At 33.8% G+C, this 27,292-nt stretch overlaps 1 protein-coding gene across 1 annotated transcript in view; it reads left to right on the top strand.

The window, feature by feature from the left end:
* The window catches only part of LOC148940065 (juvenile hormone esterase-like), a 272,646-nt gene that overhangs the window by 43,106 nt on the left and 202,248 nt on the right, over nucleotides 1-27,292 (top strand). The window contains exon 4 of the mRNA XM_089106326.1: nucleotides 17,080-17,265. Within this exon, the coding sequence (XP_088962452.1) occupies nucleotides 17,080-17,265 (186 nt within the window). The remainder of the gene's footprint in view (nucleotides 1-17,079; nucleotides 17,266-27,292) is intronic.

Genomic DNA, 27,292 nt, shown 5'->3' with positions numbered 1-27,292 from the left:
TATGACTCAAAATGGAATAATGATTATTCTACCGATTACGAGTTAAGAGAAGAAAATAACAACATTATCCAGAGAGAACATGGTAAACTATTTTATGGACCAAATTCGGAATGATTAAACCTAATCATTGGTATTATCAGTGGCTAATTATATATGTTTTGTATTGATATCAAACATGGTACTATCTCATTAAAAATATATTATATATTGCATTATGATGTGTTCATTATTTTTAGAGTATGCTAGCGTTTCAAACGTTTAGAATGCCTATTAAAACATTTGAGATGTAAGAAAAGGAATTCGCATACATCTATTGTCAGACACATGGGATAGAGTGAATAAATTTTATTTATCAACATCTTTTGCCAGATAAATCATATAAAATTGACAGAATCTAAGTGTCAGAGTGAATAATTTTTTCTTTGATCAACATCCTTTGTCAGATGCATCAAATAAAAATGACGAAATCTAAATTTCAGAATGAATAAATGCTTTAACAACATCCTTTATCGGATATGTCAGATAAAATTGACAAAAACTAAGTATCAGAGTGACTAAATTCTATATCAGCATCCTTTTCTCGGATACATAGGATAAAATATCGGATAAAATTGACAAAAACTAAGCATCAGATTGATTAAATTCTATATCAACATCCATTTCTCGGGTGCATGGGAATGCCTTTGACAAAATCTAGGTATCAGAATGAATAAATTCTTTATCAACATAATTTGTTGGATATGTCATTATGAAAAATTGTAAGTAAGTAAGTGAGTAAGTAGGTAAGTAAGTAAGTAACAAACTCTTTCTTGAATTCACCTCTTGGATACACAATATAGAAATTTAATTCAGGAAATTATGAAAAAAAACTTTAGACGGGGTAACGTGCGCGCACGTAACCCCGTCTAAATTTTTTTTTTCATAATTTCCTGAATTAAATTTCTGTATTGTGTATCCAAGAGGTGAATTCAAGAAAGAGTTTGTTACTTACTTACTTACGTACTTAATCACTTACTTACTTACAATTTTTCATAATGACATAATGACATATCCAACAACGGATGTTGATAAAGAATTTATTCATTCTGATACCTAGATTTTGTCAAAGGCATTCCCATGCACCCGAGAAATGGATGTTGATATAGAATTTAATCAATCTGATGCTTAGATTTTGTCAATTTTATCCGATATTTTATCCTATGTTTCCGAGAAAAGGATGCTGATATATAATTTAGTCACTCTGATACTTAGATTTTGTCAATTTTATCCGACATATCCGATAAAGGATGGTGTTACAGCATTTATTCATTCTGACATTTAGATTTTGTCATTTTTATTTGATGCATCTGACAAAGGATCAAAGAAAAAATTATTCACTCTGACACTTAGACTCTGTCAATTTTATATGATATATCTGACAAAAGATGTTGATAAATAAAATTTATTGACTCTATCCCATGTGTCTGATAATAGATGTATGTGAATTCCTTTTCTTAAATCTCCAATGTTTTAATAGACATTCTAAACGTTTGATATGCCAGCTTACTCTAAAAATAATGAACACATAACAATGTAATGCATAATATATTTTTAATGAAATAATGCCATGTAGAATATTAATACAAAAATATATTATGATACATTATAAATATCAATGATCAACTTTGGACATTTTGAATCTGTTCCATAAAATAGTTCACCATGTTCTCTCTTGATATTGTACCTATTGTCTTCTCTTAACTCGTAATCGATAGAATAATCATTTTTCCATTTTGTGTCATACACAATATTTACTGGTGTGTCACCGACAGGTTCAATATACGTTTCATCTTTGCTATTATTTGATTCATCGACTGTTTGATTAAAGGTAGTAACGTTTGCTGGCACTTTGTTTTTCATCAGTTCATCTTGATATTGCATTGTGATATTTTCTGACAATGCCCTTTTTATTTTTCTGGCAATTTCACTGTCTATTATCACATTATTTTTACAGAGGTAACAGTTTCGGCACGTAGCTAAGATATGGTTTACGATATTAGTAGAAGAGTAGGCCTTTCTTTTATTGACCTTCCGTTGAATGCTAATACCTAAAAGATGACGATTGGATGTATCAGTAGGTAATGTGTTAACTGCAACAGTAGTAAGGAGTTGTCCTCTATCATCAACAATTATCTTTATGTTGTCATTCTCTTTGAGTGCAATCGTCTCCGGAGATCTTAATCTCGCATATCCACCATTTGTACAACGGAATCTTTTCGGTATTCCAAAGAAATTTAATTCCTTACTGTCATGACAATGCATGCATTACCACTTGTACTTGTTTCATAGTTTAGATACTTCTCCTTGTTGGCCTTCAATGCTACAATAACATTGTCATGTGAACACACTTTATTAAAATGCTCCATCTTCACTTTTTTTAAAGATATGACTTATGTGTTTATCGTTCCAATGCGTAAAAAATACTGATTTAATACATGCAATAGATTAGGCAGTGTCGATAACCGGCCATAGAGTACCAGTGGGAATGCCGCATCGTGTCTCTGAGAAATCATAGAGCACAATTGTTAGAGCCGTAAGCATATTTTGTCATTTTAAGATACGTACAAAAAAGAAAAAAAAAATAAAGTTGAATAATTTCGAAGTTAAATGAAAAATAGTATGTTTTTATGAAAAAAAATATTGAATTATAATCATCAGTCCTCATCATTTATAATTTATACTTTTATTTATACTTTTTTATAATTTAATTTCTGATCGCTGGGGACAACAGTGTCTCTCAAACCCCGTAAAGCTATTTTAAAAGGTACAAGAATTATTTATTTAACAGAAATCCTCGCTTTTTGAATGACCACCAAGTAAAGAAAAAATCACACGGAATAAGACAACAGAGTCTCTCAAACCCCGTAAAACTATTGTAAAAGGTAAAAGAATTATTAATTTAACAGAAATCCTCGCTTTTTGAATGACCACCAAGTAAAGAAAAAAATCACACAGAATAAAACAACAGAGTCTCTCAAACCCCTTAAAGCTATTTTAAAAGGTACAAGAATTATTTATTTAACAGAAATCCTCGCTGTTTGAATGATCACCAAGTAAAGAAAAAAAACACACAGAATAAAACAACAGAGTCTCTCAAACCCCTTAAAGCTATTTTAAAAGGTAAAAGAACTATTTATTTAACAGAAATCCTCGCTTTTTGAAAGACCACCAAGTAAAGAAAAAATCACACAGAATAAAACAACAGAGTCTCTCAAACCCCATAAAACTATTTTAAAAGGTACAGAATAAAACAACAGAGTCTCTCAAACCCCGTAGAGCTACTTTAAAATGTATAACAATTATTTATTTAACAGAAATCCTCGCTTTTTGAATAACCACCAAGTAAAGAAAAAATCGCACAGAATAAAACAACAGTGTCTCTCAAACCCCGTAAAGCTATTTTAAAAGGTATAAAAATTATTTATTTAACAGAAATCCTTGCTTTTTGAATGGCCACCAAGTAAAGAAAAAATCACACATAATAAAACAACAGAGTCTCTCAAACCCCGTAAAGCTATTTTAAAAGGCATAAGAATTATTTATTTAACAAAATTCCTCGCTTTTTGAATGACCACCAAGTAAAGAAAAAATCAATCAGAATAAAACAACAGAGTCTCTTAAACCCCATAAAGCTATTTTAAAAGGAACAAGAATTATTTATTTAACAGAAATCCTCGCTTTTTGAATGAGCACCAAGTAAAAAAAAATCACACAGAATAAAACAACAGAGTCTCTCAAACCCCGTAAAGCTATTTTAAAAGGTACAAGAATGATTTATTTAAAAAAATCTTCGCCTTTTGATGATCATCAAGTAAAGGAAAAACCAAAAGGAATTAGACAAAAGAGTCACTCAAATCCCGTAAAGCTCTTTTGAAAGGTACAAGAATTATTTATTTTAAAAAGATCCTCGCTTTTTGAATGACCATCAAGTAAAGAAAAAATCACAGAGAATAAAACAACTGAGTCTCTCAAACACCGTAAAGTTATTTTAATAGCTATAAGAATTATTTATTTAACAGAAATGCTCGCTTTTTGAATGGCCATCAAGTAAAGAAAAAATCACACAGAATAAAATAACAGAGTCTCTCAAACCCCTTAAAGCTATTTTAAAAGGTATAAGAATTATTTCTTTAACAAAAATCCTCACTTTTTGAATGACCATCAAGTAAAGAAAAAATCACACAGAATAAAACAACAGAGTCTCTCAAACCCCGTAAAGCTATTTTGAAAAGTACAAGAATTATTTATTTAACAGAAATCCTCGCTGTTTGAATGACCAACGAGTAAAGAAAAAATCACACGGAATAAGACAACAGAGTCTCTCAAACCCCGTAAAGCTATTTTAATAGGTACAAGAATTATTTTTTTAACAGAAATACTCTCTTTTTTGAATGACCAACAAGTAAAGAAAAAATCACACAGAATAAAACAACAGAGTCTCTCAAACCCCGTAAAGCTATTTTAAAAGGTATAAGAATTATTTATTTAACAGAAATCCTCTCTTTTTGAATGACCAGCAAGTAAAGAAAAAACAGATAGAATAAAACAACAGAGTCTCTCAAACCCCGTAAAGCTATTTTAAAAGGTATAAGAATTATTTATTTAACAAAAATCCTCGCTTTTTGAATTGCCACCAAGTAAAGAAAAAATCACACAGAATAAAACAACAGAGTCTCTCAAACCCCGTAAAGCTATTTTAAAAGGTATAAGAATTATTTATCTAACAGAAATCCTCGCTTTTTGAATGACCAACAAGTAAAGAAAAAACAACACAGAATAACACAACAGATTCTCTCAAACCCCCTAAAGCTATTTTAAAAGGTACAAGAATTATTTATTTAACAGTAGTTCTCGCTTTTTGAATGACCACCAAGTAAAGAAAAAATCACACGGAATAAGACAACAGAGTCTCTCAAACCCCGTAAAACTATTGTAAAAGGTATAAGAATTATTTATTTAACAGAAATCCTCGCTTTTTGAATGACCACCAAGTAAAGAAAAAATCACACGGAATAAAACAACAGAGTCTCTCAAACCCCTTAAAGCTATTTTAAAAGGTACAAGAATTATTTATTTAACATAAATCCTGGCTTTTTGAATGACCACCAAGTAAAGAAAAAAAATACACAGAATAAAACAACAGAGTCTCTCAAACCCCGTAAATCTATTATAAAAGGTAAAAGAATTATTTATTTAACAGAAATCCTCGCTTTTTGAAAGACCACCAAGTAAAGAAAAAATCACACAGAATAAAACAACAGAGTCTCTCAAACCCCTTAAAACTATTTTAAAAGGTACAGAATAAAACAACAGAGTCTCTCAAACCCCGTAAAGCTATTTTAAAAGGTATAAGAATTATTTATTTAACAAAAATCCTCGCTTTTTGAATGGAAACCAAGTAAAGAAAAAATAAGACAGTATAAAACAACAGAATCTCTCAAACCCCGTAAAGCTATTTTAAAAGGTATAAGGATTATTTATTTAACAAAAATCCTCGGTTTTTGAATGACAACCAAGTAAAGAAAAAATCACACAGAATAAAACAACAGAGTCTCTCAAACCCCGTAAAGCTATTTTAAAAGATATAAGAATTATTTATTTAACAAAATCCTTGCTTTGTGAATGACCATCAAAGTAGAGAAAAAAAACACACAGAATAAAACAATAGAGTCTCTCAAACCCCCTAAAGCTATTTTAAAAGGTACAAGAATTATTTATTTAAAAGAAATCCTCGTTTTTTGAATGACCACCAAGCAAAGAAAAAATCACACTGAATAAGACAACTGAGTCTCTCAAACCCGGTAAAACTATTGTAAAAGGTAAAAGAATTATTTATTTAACAGAAATCCTCGCTTTTTGAATGACCACCAAGTAAAGAAAAAATCACACAGAATAAAACAACAGAGTCTCTCAAACCCCTTAAAGCTATTTTAAAAGGTACAAGAATTATTTATTTAACAGAAATCCTCGCTGTTTGAATGACCACCAAGTAAAGAAAAAAAACACACAGAATAAAACAACAGAGTCTCTCAAACCCCGTAAAGCTATTCTAAAAGGTACAAGAACTATTTATTTAACAGAAATCCTCGCTTTTTGAAAGACCACCAAGTAAATAAAAAATCACACAGAATAAAACAACAGAGTCTCTCAAACCCCTTAAAACTATTTTAAAAGGTACAGAATAACAAAACAGAGTCTCTAAACCCCATTAGATCTATTATAAAATGTAAAACAATTATTTATTTAACAAAAATACTCGGTTTCTGAATGGCCACCAAGTAAATAAAAAATCACACAGAATAAAACAACAGAGTCTCTCACACCCCGTAAAGCTATTTTAAAAGGACTAAGAATTATTTATTTAACAAAAATCCTCGCTTTTTGAATGACCACCAAGTAAAGAAAAAATCAATCAGAATAAAACAACAGAGTCTCTTAAACCCCGTAAAGCTATTTTAAAAGGAAAAAGAATTATTTATTTAACAGAAATCCTCGCTTTTTGAATGAGCACCAAGTAAAAAAAAATCACACAGAATAAAACAACAGAGTCTCTCAAACCCCGTAAAGCTATTTTAAAGGGTACAAGAATTATTTATTTAAAAAAAATCCTCGCTTTTTGAATGACCATCAAGTAAAGAAAAAACCACATGGAATAAGACAAGAGAGTCACTCAAACCCCGTAAAGCTATTTTAAAAGGTATAAGAATTATTTATTTCACAAAAATCCTCGCTTTTTGAATGACCATCAAGTAAAGAAAAAATCACAGAGAATAAAACAACAGAGTCTCTCAAACCCCGTAAAGCTATTTTAAAAGGTATAAGAATTATTTATTTAACAAAAATCCTCGCTTTTTGAATGACCATCAAGTAAAGAAAAAATAACACAAAATAAAACAACAGATTCTCTCGAAACCCTTAAAGCTATTTTAAAAGGTATAAGAATTATTTTTTTAACAAAAAACCTCGCTCTTTGAATGACAACCAAGTAAAGAAAAAATAACACAGAATAAAACAACAGAGTCTCTCAAACCCCGTAAAGCTATTTTGAAAAGTACAAGAATTATTTATTTAACAGAAATCCTCGCTTTTTGAATGACCACCAACTAAAAAAAAATCAAACTGAATAATAAAACAGAGTCTCTCAAACCCCGTAAAGCTATTTTAAAATTTATAATAATTATTTGTTTAAAAGAAATCCTCTGTTGTTTGAATGACCAACAAGTAAAGAAAAAATCACACAGAATAAAACAACAGAGTCTCTCAAACCCCATAAAGCTATTTTAAAAGGTATAAGAATTATTTATTTAACAGAAATCCTCGCTTTTTGAATGACCACCAAGTAAAGAAAAAACAGATAGAATAAAACAGCAGAGTCTCTCAAACCCCGTAAAGCTATTTTAAAAGGTATAAGAATTATTTATTTAACAAAAATCCTTGATTTTTGAATGACCACCAAGTAAAGAAAAAATCAAACAGAATAAAACAACAGAGTCTCTCAATCCCCCTAAAGATATTATAAAAGGTACAAGAATTATTTATTTAAGCAAAATCCTCGATTTTTTGAATGAGCACCAAGCAAAGAAAAAATTACACAGAATAAAACAATAGAGTCTCTCAAACCCCGTAAAGCTATTTTAAAAGGTATATGAATTATTTATTTAACAAAAATCCTCGCTTTTTGAATGACCATCAAGTAAAGATAAAATCACACAGAATAAAACAACAGAGTCTCTCAAACCCCATAAAGGTATTTTAAAAGGTATAAGAATCATTTATTTAACAAAAATCCTCGCTTTTTGAATGACCATCAAGTAAAGATAAAATCACACAGAATAAAACAACAGAGTCTCTCAAACCCCGTAAAGCTATTTTAAAAGGTATAAGAATTATTTATTTAACAAAAATCCTCGCTTTTTGAATGACCAGCAAGTAAAGAAAAAACAGATAGAATAAAACAACAGAGTCTCTCAAACCCCGTAAAGCTATTTTAAAAGGTATAAGGACTATTTATTTAACAAAAATCCTCGCTTTTTGAATGACCACCAAGTAAAGAAAAAATCACACAGAATAAAACAACAGAGTCTCTCAACCCCTGTAAAGATATTTTAAAAGGTATAAGAATTATTTATTTAACATAAATCCTCGCTTTTTGAATGACCAGCAAGTAAAGAAAAAACAGATAGAATAAAACAACAGAGTCTCTCAAGCCCCGTAAAGATATTTTAAAAGGTAAAAGAATTATTTATTTAAAACAAATCCTTTCTTTTTGAATGACCCCCACGTAAAAAAAACTCACAAAGAATAAAACAACAGAGTCTCTCAAACCCCGTAAAGCTATTTTAAAAGGTTGTACGAATTATTTATTTAACAAAAATCCTCGCTTTTTGAATGGCCACCAAGTAAAGAAAAAAACACACAGAATAAAACAACAGAGTCTCTCAAACCCCGTTAAGCTATTTTAAAAGGTACAAGAATTATTTATTTAACAGAAATCCTCGCTTTTTGAATGACCACCAAGTAAAAAAAAAATCACACGGAATAAAACAACAGAGTCTCTCAAACCCCGTAAAACTATTTTAAAAGGTAAAAGAATTATTAATTTAACAGAAATCCTCGCTTTTTGAATGACCACCAAGTAAAGAAAAAATCACACAGAATAAAACAACTGAGTCTCTCAAACCCCGTATATCTATTTCAAATTGTATAAGAAATATTTATTTAACATAAATCCTTGCTTTTTGAATGGCCACCAAGTAAAGAAAAAATCACACGGAATAAAACAACTGAGTCTCTCAAACCCCTTAAAGCTATTTTAAAAGGTATAAGAAATATTTATTTAACAGAAATCCTCGCTTTTTGAATGGCCACCAAGTAAAGAAAAAATCACTCAGAATAAAACAACAGAGTCTCTCAAACCCCTTAAAACTATTTTAAAAGGTACAGAATAAAACAACATAGTCTCTCAAACCCCTTAAAGCTAATTTAAAAGTTATAATGATTATTTATTTAACAAAAATGCTCTCTTTTTGAATGGCAACCAATTAAAGAAAAAATCAGACAGTATAAAACAACAGAGTCTCTCAAACCCCGTAAAGATATTTTAAAAGGTATAATGATTATTTATTTAACAAAAATCATCGCTTTTTGAATGACCACCAAGTAAAGAAAAAATCACACAGAATAAAACAACAGAGTCTCTCAAACCCCGTAAAGCTATTTTAAAAGGTATAAGAATTATTTATTTAACAAAATTCCTCGCTTTTTGAATGACCACCAAGTAAAGAAAAAATCAATCAGAATAAAACAACAGAGTCTCTTAAACCCCGTAAAGCTATTTTAAAAGGAACAAGAATTATTTATTTAACAGAAATCCTCGCCTTTTGACTGAGCACCAAGTAAAAAAAAATCACACAGAATAAAACAACAGAGTCTCTCAAACCCCGTAAAGCTATTTTAAAAGGTAAAAGAATGATTTATTTCACAAAAACCCTCGCTTTTTGAATGACCAACAAGTAAAGAAAAAATCACATGGAATAAGACAAGAGAGTCACTCAAACCCCGTAAAGCTATTTTAAAAGGTATAAGAATTATTTATTTAATAAAGATCCTCGCTTTTTGAATGACCATCAAGTAAAGAAAAAATCACAGAGAATAAAACAACAGAGTCTCTCAAACCCCGTAAAGCTATTTTAAAAGGTATAAGAATTATTTATTTAACAAAAATCCTCGCTTTTTGAATGACCATCAAGTAAATAAAAAATCACACAGAATAAAACAACAGAGTCTATAAAACCCCGTAAATATATTTTAAAATGTATAAGAATTATTTATTTAACATAAATCCTCCCTTTTTGAATGACCACCAAGTAAAGAAAAAATCACACAGAATAAAACAACAGAGTCTCTCAAACCCCGTAAAGCTATTTTGAAAAGTAAAAGAATTATTTATTTAACAGAAATCCTCGCTTTTTGAATGACCACCGAGTAAAGAAAAAATCACACGGAATAAGACAACAGAGTCTCTCAAACCCCGTAAAGCTATTTTAAAATTTACAATAATTATTTATTTAACAGAAATCCTCTGTTTTTTGAATGAGCACCAAGTAAAGAAAAAATCACACAGAATAAAACAACAGAGTCTCTCAAACCCCGTAAAGCTATTTTAAAATGTATAAGAATTATTTATTTAACAGAAATCCTCGCTTTTTGAATGACCAGCAAGTAAAGAAAAAACAGATAGAATAAAAAAACAGAGTCTCTCAAACCCCGTAAGGCTATTTTAAAAGGTATAAGAATTATTTATTTATAAAAAATCCTCTATTTTTGAATGACCACCAAGTAAAGAAAAAATCACACAGAATAAAACAACAGAGTCTCTCAAACCCCGTAAAGCTATTTTAAAAGGTATAAGAATTATTTATTTAACAAAAATCCTCGCTTTTTTGAATGAGCACCAAGCAAAGAAAAAATTACACAGAATAAAACAATAGAGTCTCTCAAACCCCGTAAAGCTATTTTAAAAGGTATATGAATTATTTATTTAACAAAAATCCTCGCTTTTTGAATGACCATCAAGTAAAGATAAAATCACACAGAATAAAACAACAGAGTCTCTCAAACCCCATAAAGGTATTTTAAAAGGTATAAGAATCATTTATTTAACAAAAATCCTCGCTTTTTGAATGACCATCAAGTAAAGATAAAATCACACAGAATAAAACAACAGAGTCTCTCAAACCCCGTAAAGCTATTTTAAAAGGTATAAGAATTATTTATTTAACAAAAAACCTCGCTTTTTGAAGACCACCAAGTAAAGATAAAATCACACGGAATAAGAAAAGAAGGAAAATAATCCACCCAAATCCATAAGTACATACCCTGAAAAGGTGTCAAGGAACGTAATATCCCCAAATAGCACAGGAAGGAACAGAATCCACCCAAATCCATAAGTACATGCTCTGGAAAGGGCCATCTACATCTGTCTTAGTGTCAAATTTTAGTAATCTATAACGTTAAACTCTATTTCAAATTGACAACACTGATCAAACACCACTTGTGTATTATACAGTACACATCAAAGAAGTAAAGCTATTCGTTATTAAAATTCTTTTCTTGTCATATACATCTGTCTTAGTGTCAAATTTTAGTAATCTATAACGTTAAACTCTATTTTAAATTGACAATACTGCTCAAACACCACTTGTGTACTATACAGTACACATCGAAGAAGTAAAGCTAGGTCAAGTCATATCTTTTTCCGGCCTTCCATCATCAGATATGCTGGTTCAGTTACACATGCACTGGTCCAGCCAATGATCACTTAGATTGCTATGTTCCATGGCAAGGGGCTATCTTAACTGATAACCCTCAATTCGCAAATCCCTTACCCCTTTTTTGCAAATGTCAATCAACAATTCTGATTGTAGCGTCCAATTTTTTAATAACAAACTACTCTCGAGTTACACTCCAATCCGCAAATCCCTTACCCCTTTTTTGTAAATGTCAATCAAACAATTCTGATTGTAGCGTCCAATTTTTAATAAAAAACTACTCTCGAGTTACACTCCAATCCGCAAATCCCTTACCCCTTTTTGCAAATGTCAATCAAACAATTCTGATTGCAACATCCAATTTTTTAATAACAAACTACTCTCGAGTTAAGGTAATCTTTCAAATAACATGCGTGCCCGCTCTATAGTTAAAGATCGTTTTTTAAAATGTCTACTCTTGTGCAATTCTTATCAATAACAAAAAACCAGTTTCTTGTATGCTCCATATCTATTATACTTTTGAGCTTCTTGTAGGCGTGAATGTATGGTTGAATGTATGGTTCAAAGTACTAGATAGGTTACTACTATTGCATTCTTTTTTCTGCTGTTAAAATTGGGTTGCATTAGATCAAATACGGATTTAATTTTTCAATTCATTTAGATGTATTTTTTGGTAAAATTATATTTTTCACACTAAGATGATAAAACCAGCAATTTGATCGAGTACCTTGAGTTTTGATCAAAACACGGTTGATTTTGAATAACCTAACTGAGCGATAATCAAACCTTACTTAAGACAACCTAAGATTGAGAGTAAGGTATAAAATTCAAGTTAAAAGGGAGTTTTACCTTCCCTTTTGACTCCGTTTTTTCTCATAGCCTTTACCGTTTTCCTTTGAACAAAGTCCATCAGATCATCCATATAAACGGGAATAAGACTCAACCCTGCCTAACTCCTGATTCAGCACCAAAACAGCTACTAACCTCACTTTTTACCTTAACCGCAGCCACATTGTCCTCGTAACTAGCAATAATATCCTAATATACTTATCTGGTACAATAGTTTTATCTCGTATAATAATTTGGTACTATCTGTACGTAAAATAATAGGACCTTTACTAAAGCTCCTCTATCGGCTGAATGAAATGCCTTTTCATAATCTATAAAACTAAGTAAAGGTGTATGGTGATCCAGACAACATCTCAATTGTTAATCCAAGAGTATAAACTGGGTCTTTATTTTCTCTCATTCCTAAAACCAAACTATTCTTCTCTTAAAACCTTATCTACAGTCTTATCATAGCGTAATAAGTAGGGAAGATCGGGGCCAGCTGAAACAGTTTTAACATTTTATTTACGAAGTTATGGACAATAATGCTTGGCATTATTCACCATAAAAAATATACTGTTAAAACTTATATATTAAATTACAAAAATACATTTTTTATTTTGGTAAAAAGTAAGCAATAAACATATAGGAATTTTTTTTACTGGACAATTCAACGTACGATAAGATAATTATCATAGGCAGCACAATAGCGCTGCCTAAGTGAAGAACGATTTTGGCACAATGTATTATTTTTTTCTTGGTTTTAGACCAGGGCACTTCGTATCGAAGGAGTTGTCGTAGAAACTTCGAAAAGGGCTCATTCAATTGAAAATTAGAAGGGCTTGTGCCCTTTTTAATAGTCGAAACTTGGAAGGCAACTAACACCCCTTCCACGCCCACCATTTCCCCAAATACATCCAATAAAAAATTTGAGATATCCGTTTTGTTCAACGAAGTTCAAAAATCTGGAAAATATGTCTTTGAGGAGGACACTCCCCCCACAGCCCTCGGGGTGAGGGTTGTAAGTTATTCCCTCGGGGCATATACGGTTCATATAGAAAGCATTGTCGTAGAAACTTCTAAAAGGTCTCAACCGATTGTAAATTCAAAGAAATAGTGCCCTTTTTAATTGTTGAAAGTAATTGGAGGGCAACTAGCCCCCCTATCACACACCATTTCCCCAAACACATCCAATCAAAATTTTGAGATAACCATTTTGTTCAAATTAGTTAAAAGTTCTGGAAATTGGGTCTTTAAGGATGAACCCTCCCCCCAGAGCCCTCATGGCAAGGGTTGTAAGTAATGCCTTGGGGGGCATATAAGGTTTTTATAGAAAACGTTGTCGTAGTAACTTCGAAAACGGCTCATTCGATTGGAATTGAAAGGGCTAGTGCCCTTTTTAATAGCTGAAAGTGATTGGAGGGCAACTAACCCCCTCTCAAGCCCACCATTTCCCCAAACACATCCAATCAAAATTTTGAGATAGCCATTTTGTGGAATGTAGTTCGAAGTTTTGGAAATTAGTTGTTTGAAGATGATTAACCCCCCACACCCTTCAGGGCATGGGTTGTAAGTTATGCCCCGGGGGCATAAGGTTTTATAGAAAGTGTTGTCGTAGAACTTCAAAAAGGACTCATTCGATTGGAAATTGAAAAGGCTCTATATCTTTTTTTACCTTGATTTAGCACATTCTCAAAATGTTCTGCGCATCTCTCTTTAACTCTTTCCTTATCACTAATTGTGGCCCCGTTCAATCTTTAACTGGGGCAAGTCCAGATTGACTGTTCCATCTTATTTAATTAACATACCAGTACAATATTTTACTATTATGCCGTCTAGCTGCATCTCTCCGGATCCTCGGCCATTTTATCCATGGCCTCCACTTCACACATCCTTAGTTCATATTTTAATGCTTTCTCCACTTTCTTTATGTGTCCTTTTGTTTTCATACGATCTATCACTCAGATAAACTTTCTTTCCTAAGACACCGTCAGCAACATCACAAATTGTTTTTCTAAAATTATTCCAACCATCTTCCACATTGTCAAATTTTAAACTCTCAAGTATAGTATTCAGCGTTCCTGGAATGTTTCTCTCAAATTTTCATCCTGCAGTCTACCAACATCATAACTTCCCGGGAGGTAGTTACCCTTCCGAAATTAACCCTAAACACTACTAGAGGCGGTAAGGGATATAATATATCTGTAAAGTATTGTTATAAATAGGCGGCTGTAAATGAGGATACAAGTGTTTCCATTGCGGACAATTCAAGTTAAGTATGGAAAAGGTATATTCAAAGACAACTCTTCGTGTAAATTGCCTAAACATTTCCATGTTAAATACTAATCTGAATCACGGGGTTGTATTTGCACATCTTAAGAGAAGTTTTTACATGTATATAGTTTTTATTCTCTTCAAAGGCAAATACACTGAATACAATACAATGAATCTAATCCAGAACCATTTTGATTCGAAATACAGCTTCAAACGAACCAAGCACTGAGCATCTTCTTCTTCCTCTGATTCTTTCTTTGTATTATTCAAACTAGCTACTGGTTTTTGAACTTAGTTTATTTGACTTCCGGACTGAAGAAAAAAAATTGATCAGTTATATACTACATTAGGAGGGGGGTAGGGCCTTCCAATATATATTATGGTGTCAACCTAAATACTTTCTTCTCAAACCTAACCGGGTAAGGGGAATAACCAGCAGCGGGCTTAGAAAGTATAAATAACTTTTAATGACCCACGCGTCAATCCAACAACTCTTACGAACTATATACGAAATCTTAACCAACTAACTAAGTATTTTCACAAAATCTCGACGAACTCAGACGAACTAACTAAGAAACATGCGTGCACATAAAAAGTAAGATTGCTTGACTCATATATGACTCACATGGAATATTAATGCTATAAGCCAACACGTTTTCTAGGTGATTAAGCTGGAAAAAATAATACATTTGAAGTGCCATTGAAAGTAATTTATATAAGAAAATTTAGAGCACGGGTGAAGTTACTTTATATTATAGTAGATGTGGAACATTTATCCGATAAATAGGGCCAAGGGTCCGATATTATATTTTTTGAAAATGCTCAAATCAGAGATGTTTTCGAAAATCAATAAAACAAAAAAAAAATGTAAGAAACCAAAAATTAGAATTACGACAACATCCTCGAATCCAAAGTCAAGAGGCCAAGAGCACTGGCTTTTTACATCCTCTTCCCATATAGCATGACGTGACTATCATTTTCAAATGTGAATTGACTGTGACTTATTTTGCATTTAGTCCTGCACTATCTGATTAGATTTAATGAGCATATTATAAGTTTTTTTTGCAGCTATTAAATTAGAAAAGTCACTTGCATGAGACTAACTGCCCTAAACACAGAAGTTTTTGTCCACCTATCGTGATTCAAAGGTCATCCATCGCTAAAGAGGAAATAGAAAACAAGAAAACAAAAATATATCTTTTCTGATATCTTACGAGAATAATAAAATCATCGTTTAGAACTTAAAACACCTGTTGCTTATAAATTGGGTAGTTTTGATGCGAAATATATAGAATAACAAGGTAACGGATTATACCGCATTTATATCAGCCCTTTTGTGAATGCTGGGATACTAATACTATTACTGCAGCAACTGCTACTACTACTTCTACTACTACTACTGCTGCTACTACTGCTACTACTGCTACTACTACTACTACTACTACTACTACTACCAACAACTCACTGCCCTACTAATAGTACCAAACCATATGAGAATAGCACAGCGACACACACTCTTCTTACAGCCCAATATATTCTAAGCTCCATCCTTTATCCCTTCTCATTAAATTTTAAATTTTGTTTTAAACGTTGCTTATGACTTCTTCCTAACCCATTCCGGAATGAATTGTTTTTCGTTTGGCTCGATATGGATGACCAAAAAATATAATCTTAGGCATTCTGTCATTTTATGATTTCTTATAACCTCATCCCAACTGTTTCTAGAAAATTCACTATGGATCGCCAAAAAACACAATCTTCGACAATCTGTCATCCTTTAGCAGTAAAATTTGGCCTAGCTATTTTAACCATTCTTTTATTATAGCCTTAGAAAGAGGAATTGAAACACATTTTCTGTAGGGCCTACTGTTTGATATACGGTTAGTCAAACGAGAACCTAAGACTATCTGTGGACAATACCTCTGGGAAATATTTATCAAACCTTCCTCAGCCTTTTAAAACAACCAAGATTCAGAGCCATGCTTGACCTCTATCGCTATTGTGGCTCCCATTGTTCTAATTTTATTCAATGGGCAATTTTTTCTATCCTTCCAAACTTTTTTCAACTGAGAAAGTAGAGACACTACACCTTGCTAATCTACATTGTACATCTTCACTGCATCCTCCGTCTGTGCTAATCCAGGTAAGTGAAACTATCCACTTGATCTATTTCGTGTTACTCTACATAACCTCCTCCTTTCATTGATTCCTAATCTAAGCTTGGTCTTCTTAACATCAATTTTCAATCCTGTTTTTTATTTTATTTTTTTTTTGCACCCTGGACTCTGAAAACCTCTGGAAATTTCTTCATTTCACTAGATTTTTACCTGGGACACTCAAATCATCTGAATAATCTAAGTGTAGGAGAGTTTCACCTTCCCATTCAGTGCCATATCCTTCCATACCCTCTGCCGTGTTTCTTAAACCCATTTACGAATGGTGGTTGCATTGGCTCGGCCCAACCTGAAAAAGTTTTGTATCCAGATGTTATGTTGTAAGATTGTATTACGAGCATAAATATGATTTCGTATCTTAATAAGCAATTAACTACATATAATAACATTTAAAACTACCTTACCGTTAAGTAATTAGAAACAAATTAATTTGTCAAGATCTTGTATGAAGCTATTGATGATTTCTTTTTTGCCTCTTTAATCATATTTTTCAGGCTTTCTATGCTCAGGGGACAAAATACTGCCAGGGAACTTTGGTTTGTTTGACACCTTAGCAGCACTTCAATGGGTTAGACAGAACATTGATGATTTTGGTGGCGACCCCAATAGAATTACAGTTTTTGGAGAATCTGCAGGTGGAGCTATTACCCATCTCCTTATGGCCACTCCCCTAGCGAAAGGTATGTGATGAACTAATGCTTCTCAATAATACGAAAAAGAAAAACAGATATTCAGATGAAATTTAACTAAAAAATACCAAAAAAAAGCTGAAAAAACGCAAGATTAGTTAAAAAGGCTGCTTTGAACAATGGAAGTTTAACCTTAAACCGGCTTGGTTATATGGATTTTAAAGGCGGTCTACATATTGTGATATAGATATGGATAAAGTGATAAGGACACATCCAAGGGCTTCCTGAGGTTACTGATCGACAAAGATTATATTTATGCCTTGTATATCTAAATCAAAATCGTCAGAATGCCAATAATATGCTTTGATGTTGATTGACAAACCGGGTGAGGGGGGGGGGGGGTAGGAGTAGTATTTTCCATTCATTCTTAAGTATTTTGGCTATTGTCAGTTTATTCCTACATCTGTGTTGCCCAAATCGATTTTATTTGTTCTGTTTTGACATTAGCCACTAAGGATTTTATCAAAAAAAAAAAAAAAAAAAGAAAAGAAAAGAAAAAAAGTGTGGTTGCCAAATCTAGACCAACGTAACATTTAAAAAGGGAAAGAAGAAACGAAAAATTAAATAGATAAACAATAAAGAGTATTTAAAAGAAACTTTGTTTTGAGCAAACAAGATCTTTAATATACTAACTTCGCACTTATTTACTTTTATAAGGCATGTTCGGAATTAACTAAAAATACATACGCATAGAGGACGATACTTAAAGGGAAACGAGAGGACGATAGTACAAAAGGAAAAATAATCTAAGAGTATCGTTGCCAAAACTGTCAGGATTTTGTTTTACATCGGTAATCTATCACTTAATCTGCCATTGCAAAAAGTGTCATTATTTCTGTTTTCCTCGGGTTAAGTGCAGTTGTTTTTGTGAGACATTTCCCCCAACTGCCACAATTATTTATGTTACCCAGCAAGATCTCAGTGGCTTATGCTCATTGCAAAATACTCATCCGCTTTTATTTGTAGCTGTCTCGCCTTCTAAGGTAACATTCTTTTCGGCACTTTTCTTTGGCTTTTAAATAAAGCACGATTCACCATTAGCCTTCCTGAGGCTTTTTTTTCAAAAATATCTATCACGCATTCGTATGAAATATTTAATAGGAACAGGCAGATTTTTTTTTATTTATTTTAAAAGTCAAATATGCTTGATTAATTTTTTTATGTTTCCCTGTGTTCATTTTTGTGACCCATCGAAGAGAGGAGGTCATTCAAACGCGCCAAAAAAAGTTCCAGTGAGTCAGGTTAGGTGGTTGAAAATGATCCAGCAGATACTCCAAATGCTTATCTACGTAGTCAAATGTGTATGTAGAGTTCGTCTGACATGACCGGATAATCTGTCTGGACGCTTCAGCTAACAATAAGGTAAAATAAGTTGTCTAACATTTGATATAATCTTCCAAACCGCGGCAAGAAGGTCGTAGCTGCTTTCATTTGAATACTATCTTGTAAAGGTGACCAAAACTTTAGGTTTTTAATACAATACTATTACTACTACTAGCACCTCACCGCAGCACCAAGCCGCCTGAGGCCAACACAGCTTTGCACACTCCTCCTCCATTCTAATCTATTCAAAGCTTCCCTCTTTACACCCTCCCAGGAAGTTCCCATTTCCTTTAAATCTTCCTTTATGACATCCTCCCACCACAGATGAGGACGACCTGCTTTCCGTTTAGCCCTAAGCGGTAGGCCAAAAAGCAAAATCTTTGGCAATCTGTCATCCTTCATTCGCGGAACGTGCGCTAGCCATCTCAACCTTTCTTTCATTATAGCCCAGAAAATCTAGATTGAACCAAATTTTTCGTACAGATTACTGTTTGAAATACGTCAGTCAGCTGGGTACCCAGAACAATCCGTAGGCAATTTCTCTGGAAAACATCTAGCAAATCTTCATTCACTCTTCGGACCGCCCCCGCTTGAAAAAAATATTTGACCGGTGTCATCACTGTAGCTTCCAATATTCTAATTATGGTTTGCAGACTTATCTTCCTATTCTTCCAAAAAAATTTTTTTAACTGAAAAAAAACACCCTGAGCCTTGGCTCTTCTAATTTGAATATCTTAACTGCTCCCACTGTCTTTACTAACAATACTACCAAGATAAGTGAAGCTGCCCACCTGATCAATCTTTTCGTTACCCGTAGCGCCACCTTTTCCACTCCACTTATTCCTAGCCTTAGTGACTTAGTCTTCTTAACATTAATTTTCAAACCTATTCTAGCACCCTGAACTCACAAAACCTCTAAAAGCTCATACATTTTGCCCACACTTTCATCTAGGATGCTAGAATCATCAGCATAATTTAAGGCCAGGAGATTTTGTCCTCCCCATTTGATTCCGTGGTCTCCCATTGCCTTTCCTGTGCTCCTTAAGACAAAGTCCATCAAAATAATCCATACAAAAGGGGAAAGAACACAACCCTGCTTAACTCCTGATTTAATACAAAACCAGCAGCTAACTCATTTCGTACCTTAACCACAGCAGTGTTGTTCTCACACATAGCACTAATCACTTTAATGTATTTGTCTAGTATACCATATAAGGATAAGACCTTTGCTAAAGGTCTTCTATCAACAGAATCGAACGCTTGCTCATAATCTATAAAACTGAGGACCAAAGATGTTTGACAGTTCAGGCACTTCTCAATTATTAACATAAGAGTGAAAATTTTGTCGATACATCCTCTACCTTTTCTAAAACCGCACTGTTCTTTTCTTAAAATCTTTGTCTACAACATCTTTCAGTCTAAAAAGTATCGTATTACTAAGTAGTTTGCTACCAACAGGGACCAGACTAATACCTCGATAATTACCACACTCACTTTTATCACCTTTCTTACAAAGTGGTTTAATTTAGGTTTTCCTAAAATCGTTAGGTACTTCCCATTTTCAAAAATCCTATTCATAATCTTCAGTAACTTATTTCTAACCTCAGAATCACCATATTTAGGAGACTCATTCACCACACTATCAGCATCTGAAGCCTCATTATTTTTGAATTCTTTTAGTACTGTCGCTAATTCTTCCTCACAAAAAAAATCTTACTTCACATCCAAGGTATCACAAGCTTTTTCATAGTCCTCTATATCTTTTCCGAAAACTCTATCTCGGTTTAGCCCATTCTCTAAATGTTCTGCCCAACTCTCTTTAAATATTTCCTTATCACTAATTATAACCCCGTTCATATCTTTAACTGGGACAAGTTCAAATTGACTACTCCTTCTCAATTTATTAACATGCCAGTAGAATATTTTACTATTATCCCGTCTTGCTGCATCTTCCAGATCCTTGGCAATTTTATCCATGGCCTCCACTTCATTACTCCTTAGTTTATATTTTAATGCTTTCTCCACTTTTCCGCTTCCTCCACTACATTTGTTTTGTTTTCATATGATCTATCACTCAGATAATTCTTGTAAAAGCCCATTCTTCTCTCTATTAAAGATAAACCTTTTTCACTAATATTCCTAGCTGCAGTCCTAAATTTCTTCCCTAAGACACTATCAGCAACTTCACAAATTGCTTTTCTAAAAATATTCCAGCCATCTTCCAACATTGTCAAATTTTAAACTCTCAAATCTAATATTCAACTGTTCCTGAAAAGTTTCTGTCATATTCTCATCCAGGGGTCTACCAACATCATAAATTTCCAGGAGGTAGTTACCCTTCCGAAATTTCAGCTTTAAACTAACCCTAGACACTACTGGATGATGATCTTTACTAGTAACGTCAGTAACAGCACTTCTATATACCTTAGTATCTTATGTCGATTTTACTAGTCTTCGGTTTACTATAACATAATCAATAAGGTTTGCTGTCTTACCATCACGTGAATACCATGTTAACTTATGAGCTATTTTATGACCAAATACCGTATTGGTTTTAACTAGATTGTTATACAAAAGTCTGTAACCATTACTGTTTTGTTTTCCTACACCAAATTTACCTAGGCTAGGATACCATCTATCTCTGTTTCTACCGACCTGGGCGTCAAAATGTCCTAGTAAAAATACTATATTTCTACCTGGACCATGTCTGTTTGCTCCTGTAACATTAAGTCAAAATCATCTGAGTCACTAGTATCTCCGTCGGTGTGCGTGTAACTGAACCACAGTGTAACTGAACCACAAGCAACTGAATCCCTGTAACTGATACACCGTGTAACTGAACCACCGTGCAGCTGAACTAACGTGCAACTGATCCCCTGTATAACCGAACCCCCGTGCAACTAAACCCTCGTATAACTGAACCACCGGGGAACTAAACTCCATTTAACTAAACCCTCGTGCAACTAAATCCCCGTGCAACTCAACCCTATATAACTGAACTCCCATGTAACTGAACCCTCATGTAACTGAACCACCGTGCAACTGAACCACCGTGCATCTGAACCACCGTACAACTGAACCACCATGCAACTGAACCACCTTCCAACTGAACCACCGTGCAACTGAACCCTTGTGTAACTGAACCATCGTGCAACTGAACCACTGAACTAAGTTTTTCAGTATTTTAAAAATATGAGGCAATATCACTGGGTAAAAGACAAGTTAGAATTTCTAAATGTTCAACCTTGTTGGAGTAAATAAACAAAAAACAAGTTTATTTTAACTGAAAGTAAGGAGCAACATTAAAACTTAAAACGAAGATAAATTATTCCGTATATGAAAGGGGCTGTCCCCTCCTCAACGCTTCGTTCTTTACACTACACATTCCTTATATGAAAGGGGTTGTCCCCTCCTCAACGCCTCGCTCTTTATGCTACAGTTTTTTATTGTTTAAAAAAATAGAGTTGTGAGAAAAAGTCTAACTTTAGCGTTATGAGCGAGGCGTTGAGGAGGGGACAGCCCCTTTCATATACGGAATAATTTCTGTTCGTTTTAAGTTTTAATATCGCTCCTTACTTTCAGTTAAAAAAAAATTGTTTTTTTTATTTAATTTTTAAACGTTTTTAAATTAATGAACGTTTTGATTTTGGCTCCCTATACTTGAATAATTAAAACAAAATTTGCATATTAATTTTATTTTTATTTGGTTAAATGGCTTCCTCGAAAGTTGTTTAATTTTATTTATGAACGTTTTTATCAGTAATAAATATACGTAACTTACGAATTAACTTATGTAACGAACCTCTATATTCATATATTTTAAATACATTTATTAGGGGGTTCGCCCTCTAGTCAATACCTCGCTCTTTACGCTAAAGTTGGAATTTTGTTCCAATTCTTTACAAATGGCCGCTTAATCACAAAGGCCGTTAATTAGAATAAATAGCTCTTATGAAAGTACTAAAAAATCTTTGGCGTAAAGAGCGAAGTATTGACTAGGGGACGAACCCAGATAATATACGTAATAATTTCTGTTCGTTTTAATTTTTTATGTTGCTCCTTACTTTCAGTTTTTTTGTATTTAATTTCTGTTCGTTTTTTTAAATAATGCCTACGAAATCCGGCGCCCCCTTCATAGCAATGTTTCTTCCCCCATGAAAACTTCCTCCTTGGTAAGATCCTCCCACGTAACCCCCAAACTATCCCACACCCCCCACCCAATATCAGAAAAAATCCCACCAGAAAACGTCTGTATACTTCCCAAAAACCAATACTAAAAATAAACAATGGGTAAAGTTCATAACTTTAAGCCCTTTCCCCGGGGCCTTTGGGGGATTAAGTCATCCTAAAAGACATAGTTACTATATTTTTGACCATGCTGAACAAAATGGCTATCTCAAAATTTTGATTGAGCTACCTTGAGAAAAATTGAGCGTGAGAGGGGGCCTAGTTGCCCTCCATTTTTATTGGTCACTTAAAAAGGGCACTAGAACTTTTAATTTCCGTTCGAATGAAACCTCTCGCGATATTCTAGGACCACTGGATTGATACGATCACCCCTGGGAAAAAAAACACGCATCCATGGTCTATCTTCTGGCAAAAAATACAAAATTCCGCATTTTTGCAGATAGGAGCTTGAAACCTCTACAGCAGGGTTCTCTGATACAATGAACCTGATGGTTTGATTTTCATTAAGGTTCTACATCTTTTAGAGGATGTTCCCCCTTTTTTCGAAAATCTGGCGAATTTTCTCAGGCGCCTAACTTTTGATGGGTTGGGCTAAACTTGATGAAACTTATATTTGACATCAGCGTAAAAATCTGATTCTTTTGATGGATATTGGTTTCAAAATTCCGTTTTTTAGAGTTTCAGTTACTATTGAGCTGGGTCGCTCCTTATTTACAGTTCGATTACCACGAACTGTTTGATTCAATAAAAAAACAAGTTTTTTCAACTGAAAGTAAGAAACAAAATTAAAACTTAAAACGAACAGAAATTATTGTGCTCGCCCCTTCGTCAATACCTCGCTCTTTACGCTAAAGTTCAAATTTTGCTCAAATTCTTTTAGAATGACTCCTGAATCGCAAAGGCCGTTTAATCATAGGCAGCGCAATAGCGCAGCTTAAGTAAAGAATGATGTTAGCACAATGTATTATTTTTTTTTCTTTTAGACCAGGGCACTTCGTATCGAAGGATTAGTCGTAGAAACATCGAAAAGGGCTCATTTGATTGGAAATTGGAAGGGCGTGTGCCCTTTTTAATAGCCAAAGATGATTGGAAGGCAACTAACACCCCTTCCACGCCCACCATTTCCCCAAACGCATCCAATCAAAATTTTGAGACAGCCATTTTGTTCAACGTAGTTGAATCATCCGGAAATTCTGTCTTTGAGGATGATACCCCCCCCCCCTGAAGAGCCCTCAGGGCAAGGGTAGTATGTTATGGCCTGGGGACATATATGGTGTATATACGAAGGATGATCGTAGAAACTAAAAAAAAGGCTCATTCAATTGGAAATTGAAAGGGCTAGTGCCCTTTTTAATAGTCGAAAGTGATTGGAAGGCAACTAACCCCCATTGCACACCCACTATTCCCCCAAACGCATCCAATCAAAATTTTGAGATAGCCATTTTGTTGAACATAGATGAAAGCTCTGGAAATTAGGTTTTTGAGGATGACAACCGCCTCACCACAGCCCCCAGGGCAAGGGTTATAAGTTATGCCCTGGGGGCATGGAATGTTTTTATAGAAAGTGATGTCGCATAAACTTTAAAAAGGGATCAATCGATTTGAAATTGAAAGGGCTACTGCCCTTTTTAATAGTCGAAGGTGACTGGAGGGCAACTAACCCTTCTCTCACGCCCACCATTTCCCCAAGCACATCCAATCAAAATTTTGAGATAGGAGTAGTAGAAGGGGGGGTACCAGTCGTGACAGCACCACGTGGTTTATGGTTTTCTCACTGAGAATGAAAAAACAGGAATTTTCTCACTTGAAAAACCAGGAATTTTCTCACATTTATGTCTGTTTTCATGGATGGTTATGTGTGTTGGTCAATTTATTTGATGTTTTTCATGGATGGTTATGGATGATTTATGGTTTTTGTCAGTGAGAATTTGAAAAAACAGAAACTTTCTCACATTTATGTCTGTTTTTATGGTTTTTGTCAGTGAGAATGAAAAAACAGGAACTTTGTCAAATTTATGTCTGTTTTCATGGATGGTTATGTGTGTTGGTCAATTTATTTGATGGTTTTATGGTCTTTGTCAGTGAGAATGGTAAAACAGGAACTTTGTCACTCCCTTCTTGTTGTTGTTCGAGCCAAATGATATGAGTTTCCGGGGAACACCTGTGCTGTCAGTCATTAATCAAATTGTTTCCAGGGAATGTCTGACAGATGACGTCAAGTTAATTAATGTATTTGATGCATTCCCAAAGAGAATTGTCTCCGGGACAAAGTGAAAGCACAGGGATGCCAAACAAAAGGAACACGCTGAAATTACGTTTAGGGATTATTTGGGCGAAACCGTTTTAGTCATTTTATGGAATTATTTCGGCGAAACAGTTAGAGACATTTTAAAATATGATTTTTGAAGAGATTTTAGGAGAGAATTGGAGGGTAAAACTTTGTGGTCGTTATAATACACAAGTTCGATTTTAACAGTGTTGTGAGGTCCTTTACCCCAACCCCAAAGGGTTCCAATCCCTCTACCCCAACCCCGAAGGAAGCCACCGGTCCTCAAAGGTCCACTGGGCTCCCAAAAGGGCCCCCGGCCCTCAAGGTTCCCCCAGACCCCCCCCGGGGCCCAAAGGGCCCCTCCCCCCTTTGGCCCCCCAAAGGGGCCCCTCTCCCTCCATCTTCTCCCTTCTCCTCCCCTTCCCCTCCCTTCCTCCCCTTCCCCTCCCTCCTCCCCCTCCCCTCCCCTCCTCCCCTCCCCTCCCCTCCTCCTACCCCTCCTCCTCCTCCTCCCCTCCCCTCTTCCCCTCCCCTCCTCCCCTCCCTTCCCTCCCCCATTTTTTATACTTTTTTTGTGCATTGAGACACAGAACGACCCCCTCCCCCGGCCCCTCCCCCCTCCAAAGGTCTGATTTTTCAAAGTTCATTTTGAATTTCCTTCGTTGAAATGCAAGAGTTGGAATGTTTCAGTAGTGTTTGGTTGTGGTTTACCTTGTCACAGTTACATTTTCTTGATTTTTCAAAGTTCATTTTGAATTTCTTTCGTTGAAATGCAAGAGTTGGAATATTTCAGTAGTGTTTGGTTGTGGTTTACCTTGTCACAGTTACATTTTCTTGATTTTTCAAAGTTCATTTTGAATTTCCTTCATTGAAATGCAAGAGTTGGAATATTTTAGTAGTGTTTGGTTTACCTTGTCACAGTTACATTTTCTTGATTTTTCAAAGTTCATTTTGAATTTCTTTCATTGAAATGCAAGAGTTGGAATATTTCAGTAGTGTTTGGTTTTACCTTTTCACAGTTACATTTTCTTGATTTTTCAAAGTTCATTTTGAATTTCATTTATTGAAATGCAAGAGTTGGAATATTTCAGTAGTGTTTGGTTGTGGTTTACCTTGTCACAGCTACATTTTCTTGATTTTTCAAAGTTCATTTTGAATTTCTTTAGTTGAAAGGCAAGTTGGAATATTTCACTAGTGTGTTGTTGTAGTTTAACTTGTCACAGTTACACTTTCTTGATTTTTCAAAGTTCATTTTGAATTTCTTTTGTTGAAATGCAAGAGTTGGAATATTTCAGTAGTGTTTGGTTGTGGTTTACCTTGTCACAGTTACATTTTCTTAATTTTTCAAAGTTCATCTGAATTTCTTTCGTTGAAATGTGAGAGTTGGAATATTTCAGTAGTGTTTGGCTGTGGTTTACCTTGTCACAGTTACATTTTCTTGATTTTTTAAAGTTCATTTTGAATTTCTTTCATTGAAATGCAAGAGTTGGAATATTTCAATAGTGTATGATTGTGGTTTACCTTGTCACAGTTACATTTTCTTGATTTTTCAAAGTTCATTTTGAATTTCTTTCATTGAAATGTAAAAGTTGGAATATTTCAGTAGTGTTTGGTTGTGGTTTACCTTGTCACAGTTACATTCTCTTGATTTTTCAAAGTTCATTTCGGATTTATTTCGTTGAAATGAAAGAGTAGGAATATTTAAGTAGTGTTTGTTTGTGGGTTTACTTGTAAAAGTTACATTGTATATATTTTTAAAAGTTCATTTTTAAATTCTTTCTTTGAAATGCAAGAGTTGGATTATTTCATTATTGTTTGGTTGTGGTTAACCTTGTCACAGTTACATTTTCTTGATTTTTCAAAGTTCATTTTGAACTTCTTTTGTTGAAATGCAAGAGTTGGAATATTTCAGTAGTGTTTGGTTGTGGTTTACCTTGTCATGGTTACATTTTCTCAATTTTTCAAAGTTCATTTGAATTTCTTTAGTTGAAATGCAAGAGTTGGAATATTTCAGTAGTGTTTGGTTATGGTTTAACATGTCAGAGTTACATTCTCTTTATTTTTCAAAATTAATTTTGAATTTCTTTCGTTGAAATGCAAGAGTTGGATTATTTCAGTAGTGTTTGGTTGGGGTTCACCTTGTCACAGTTACATTTTCTTGATTTTTCACAGTTCATTTTGAACTTCTTTCGTTGAAATGCAAGAGTTGGAATATTTCAGTAGTGTTTGGTTGTGGTT

The sequence above is a fragment of the Artemia sp. Qi Xiang Cuo genome, chromosome 20 (assembly GCF_049724085.1).
Source record: "Artemia sp. Qi Xiang Cuo chromosome 20, ASM4972408v1, whole genome shotgun sequence".
NCBI lineage: Eukaryota > Metazoa > Arthropoda > Branchiopoda > Anostraca > Artemiidae > Artemia > Artemia sp. Qi Xiang Cuo.
This window is presented reverse-complemented; position numbering and strand designations above follow the sequence as displayed.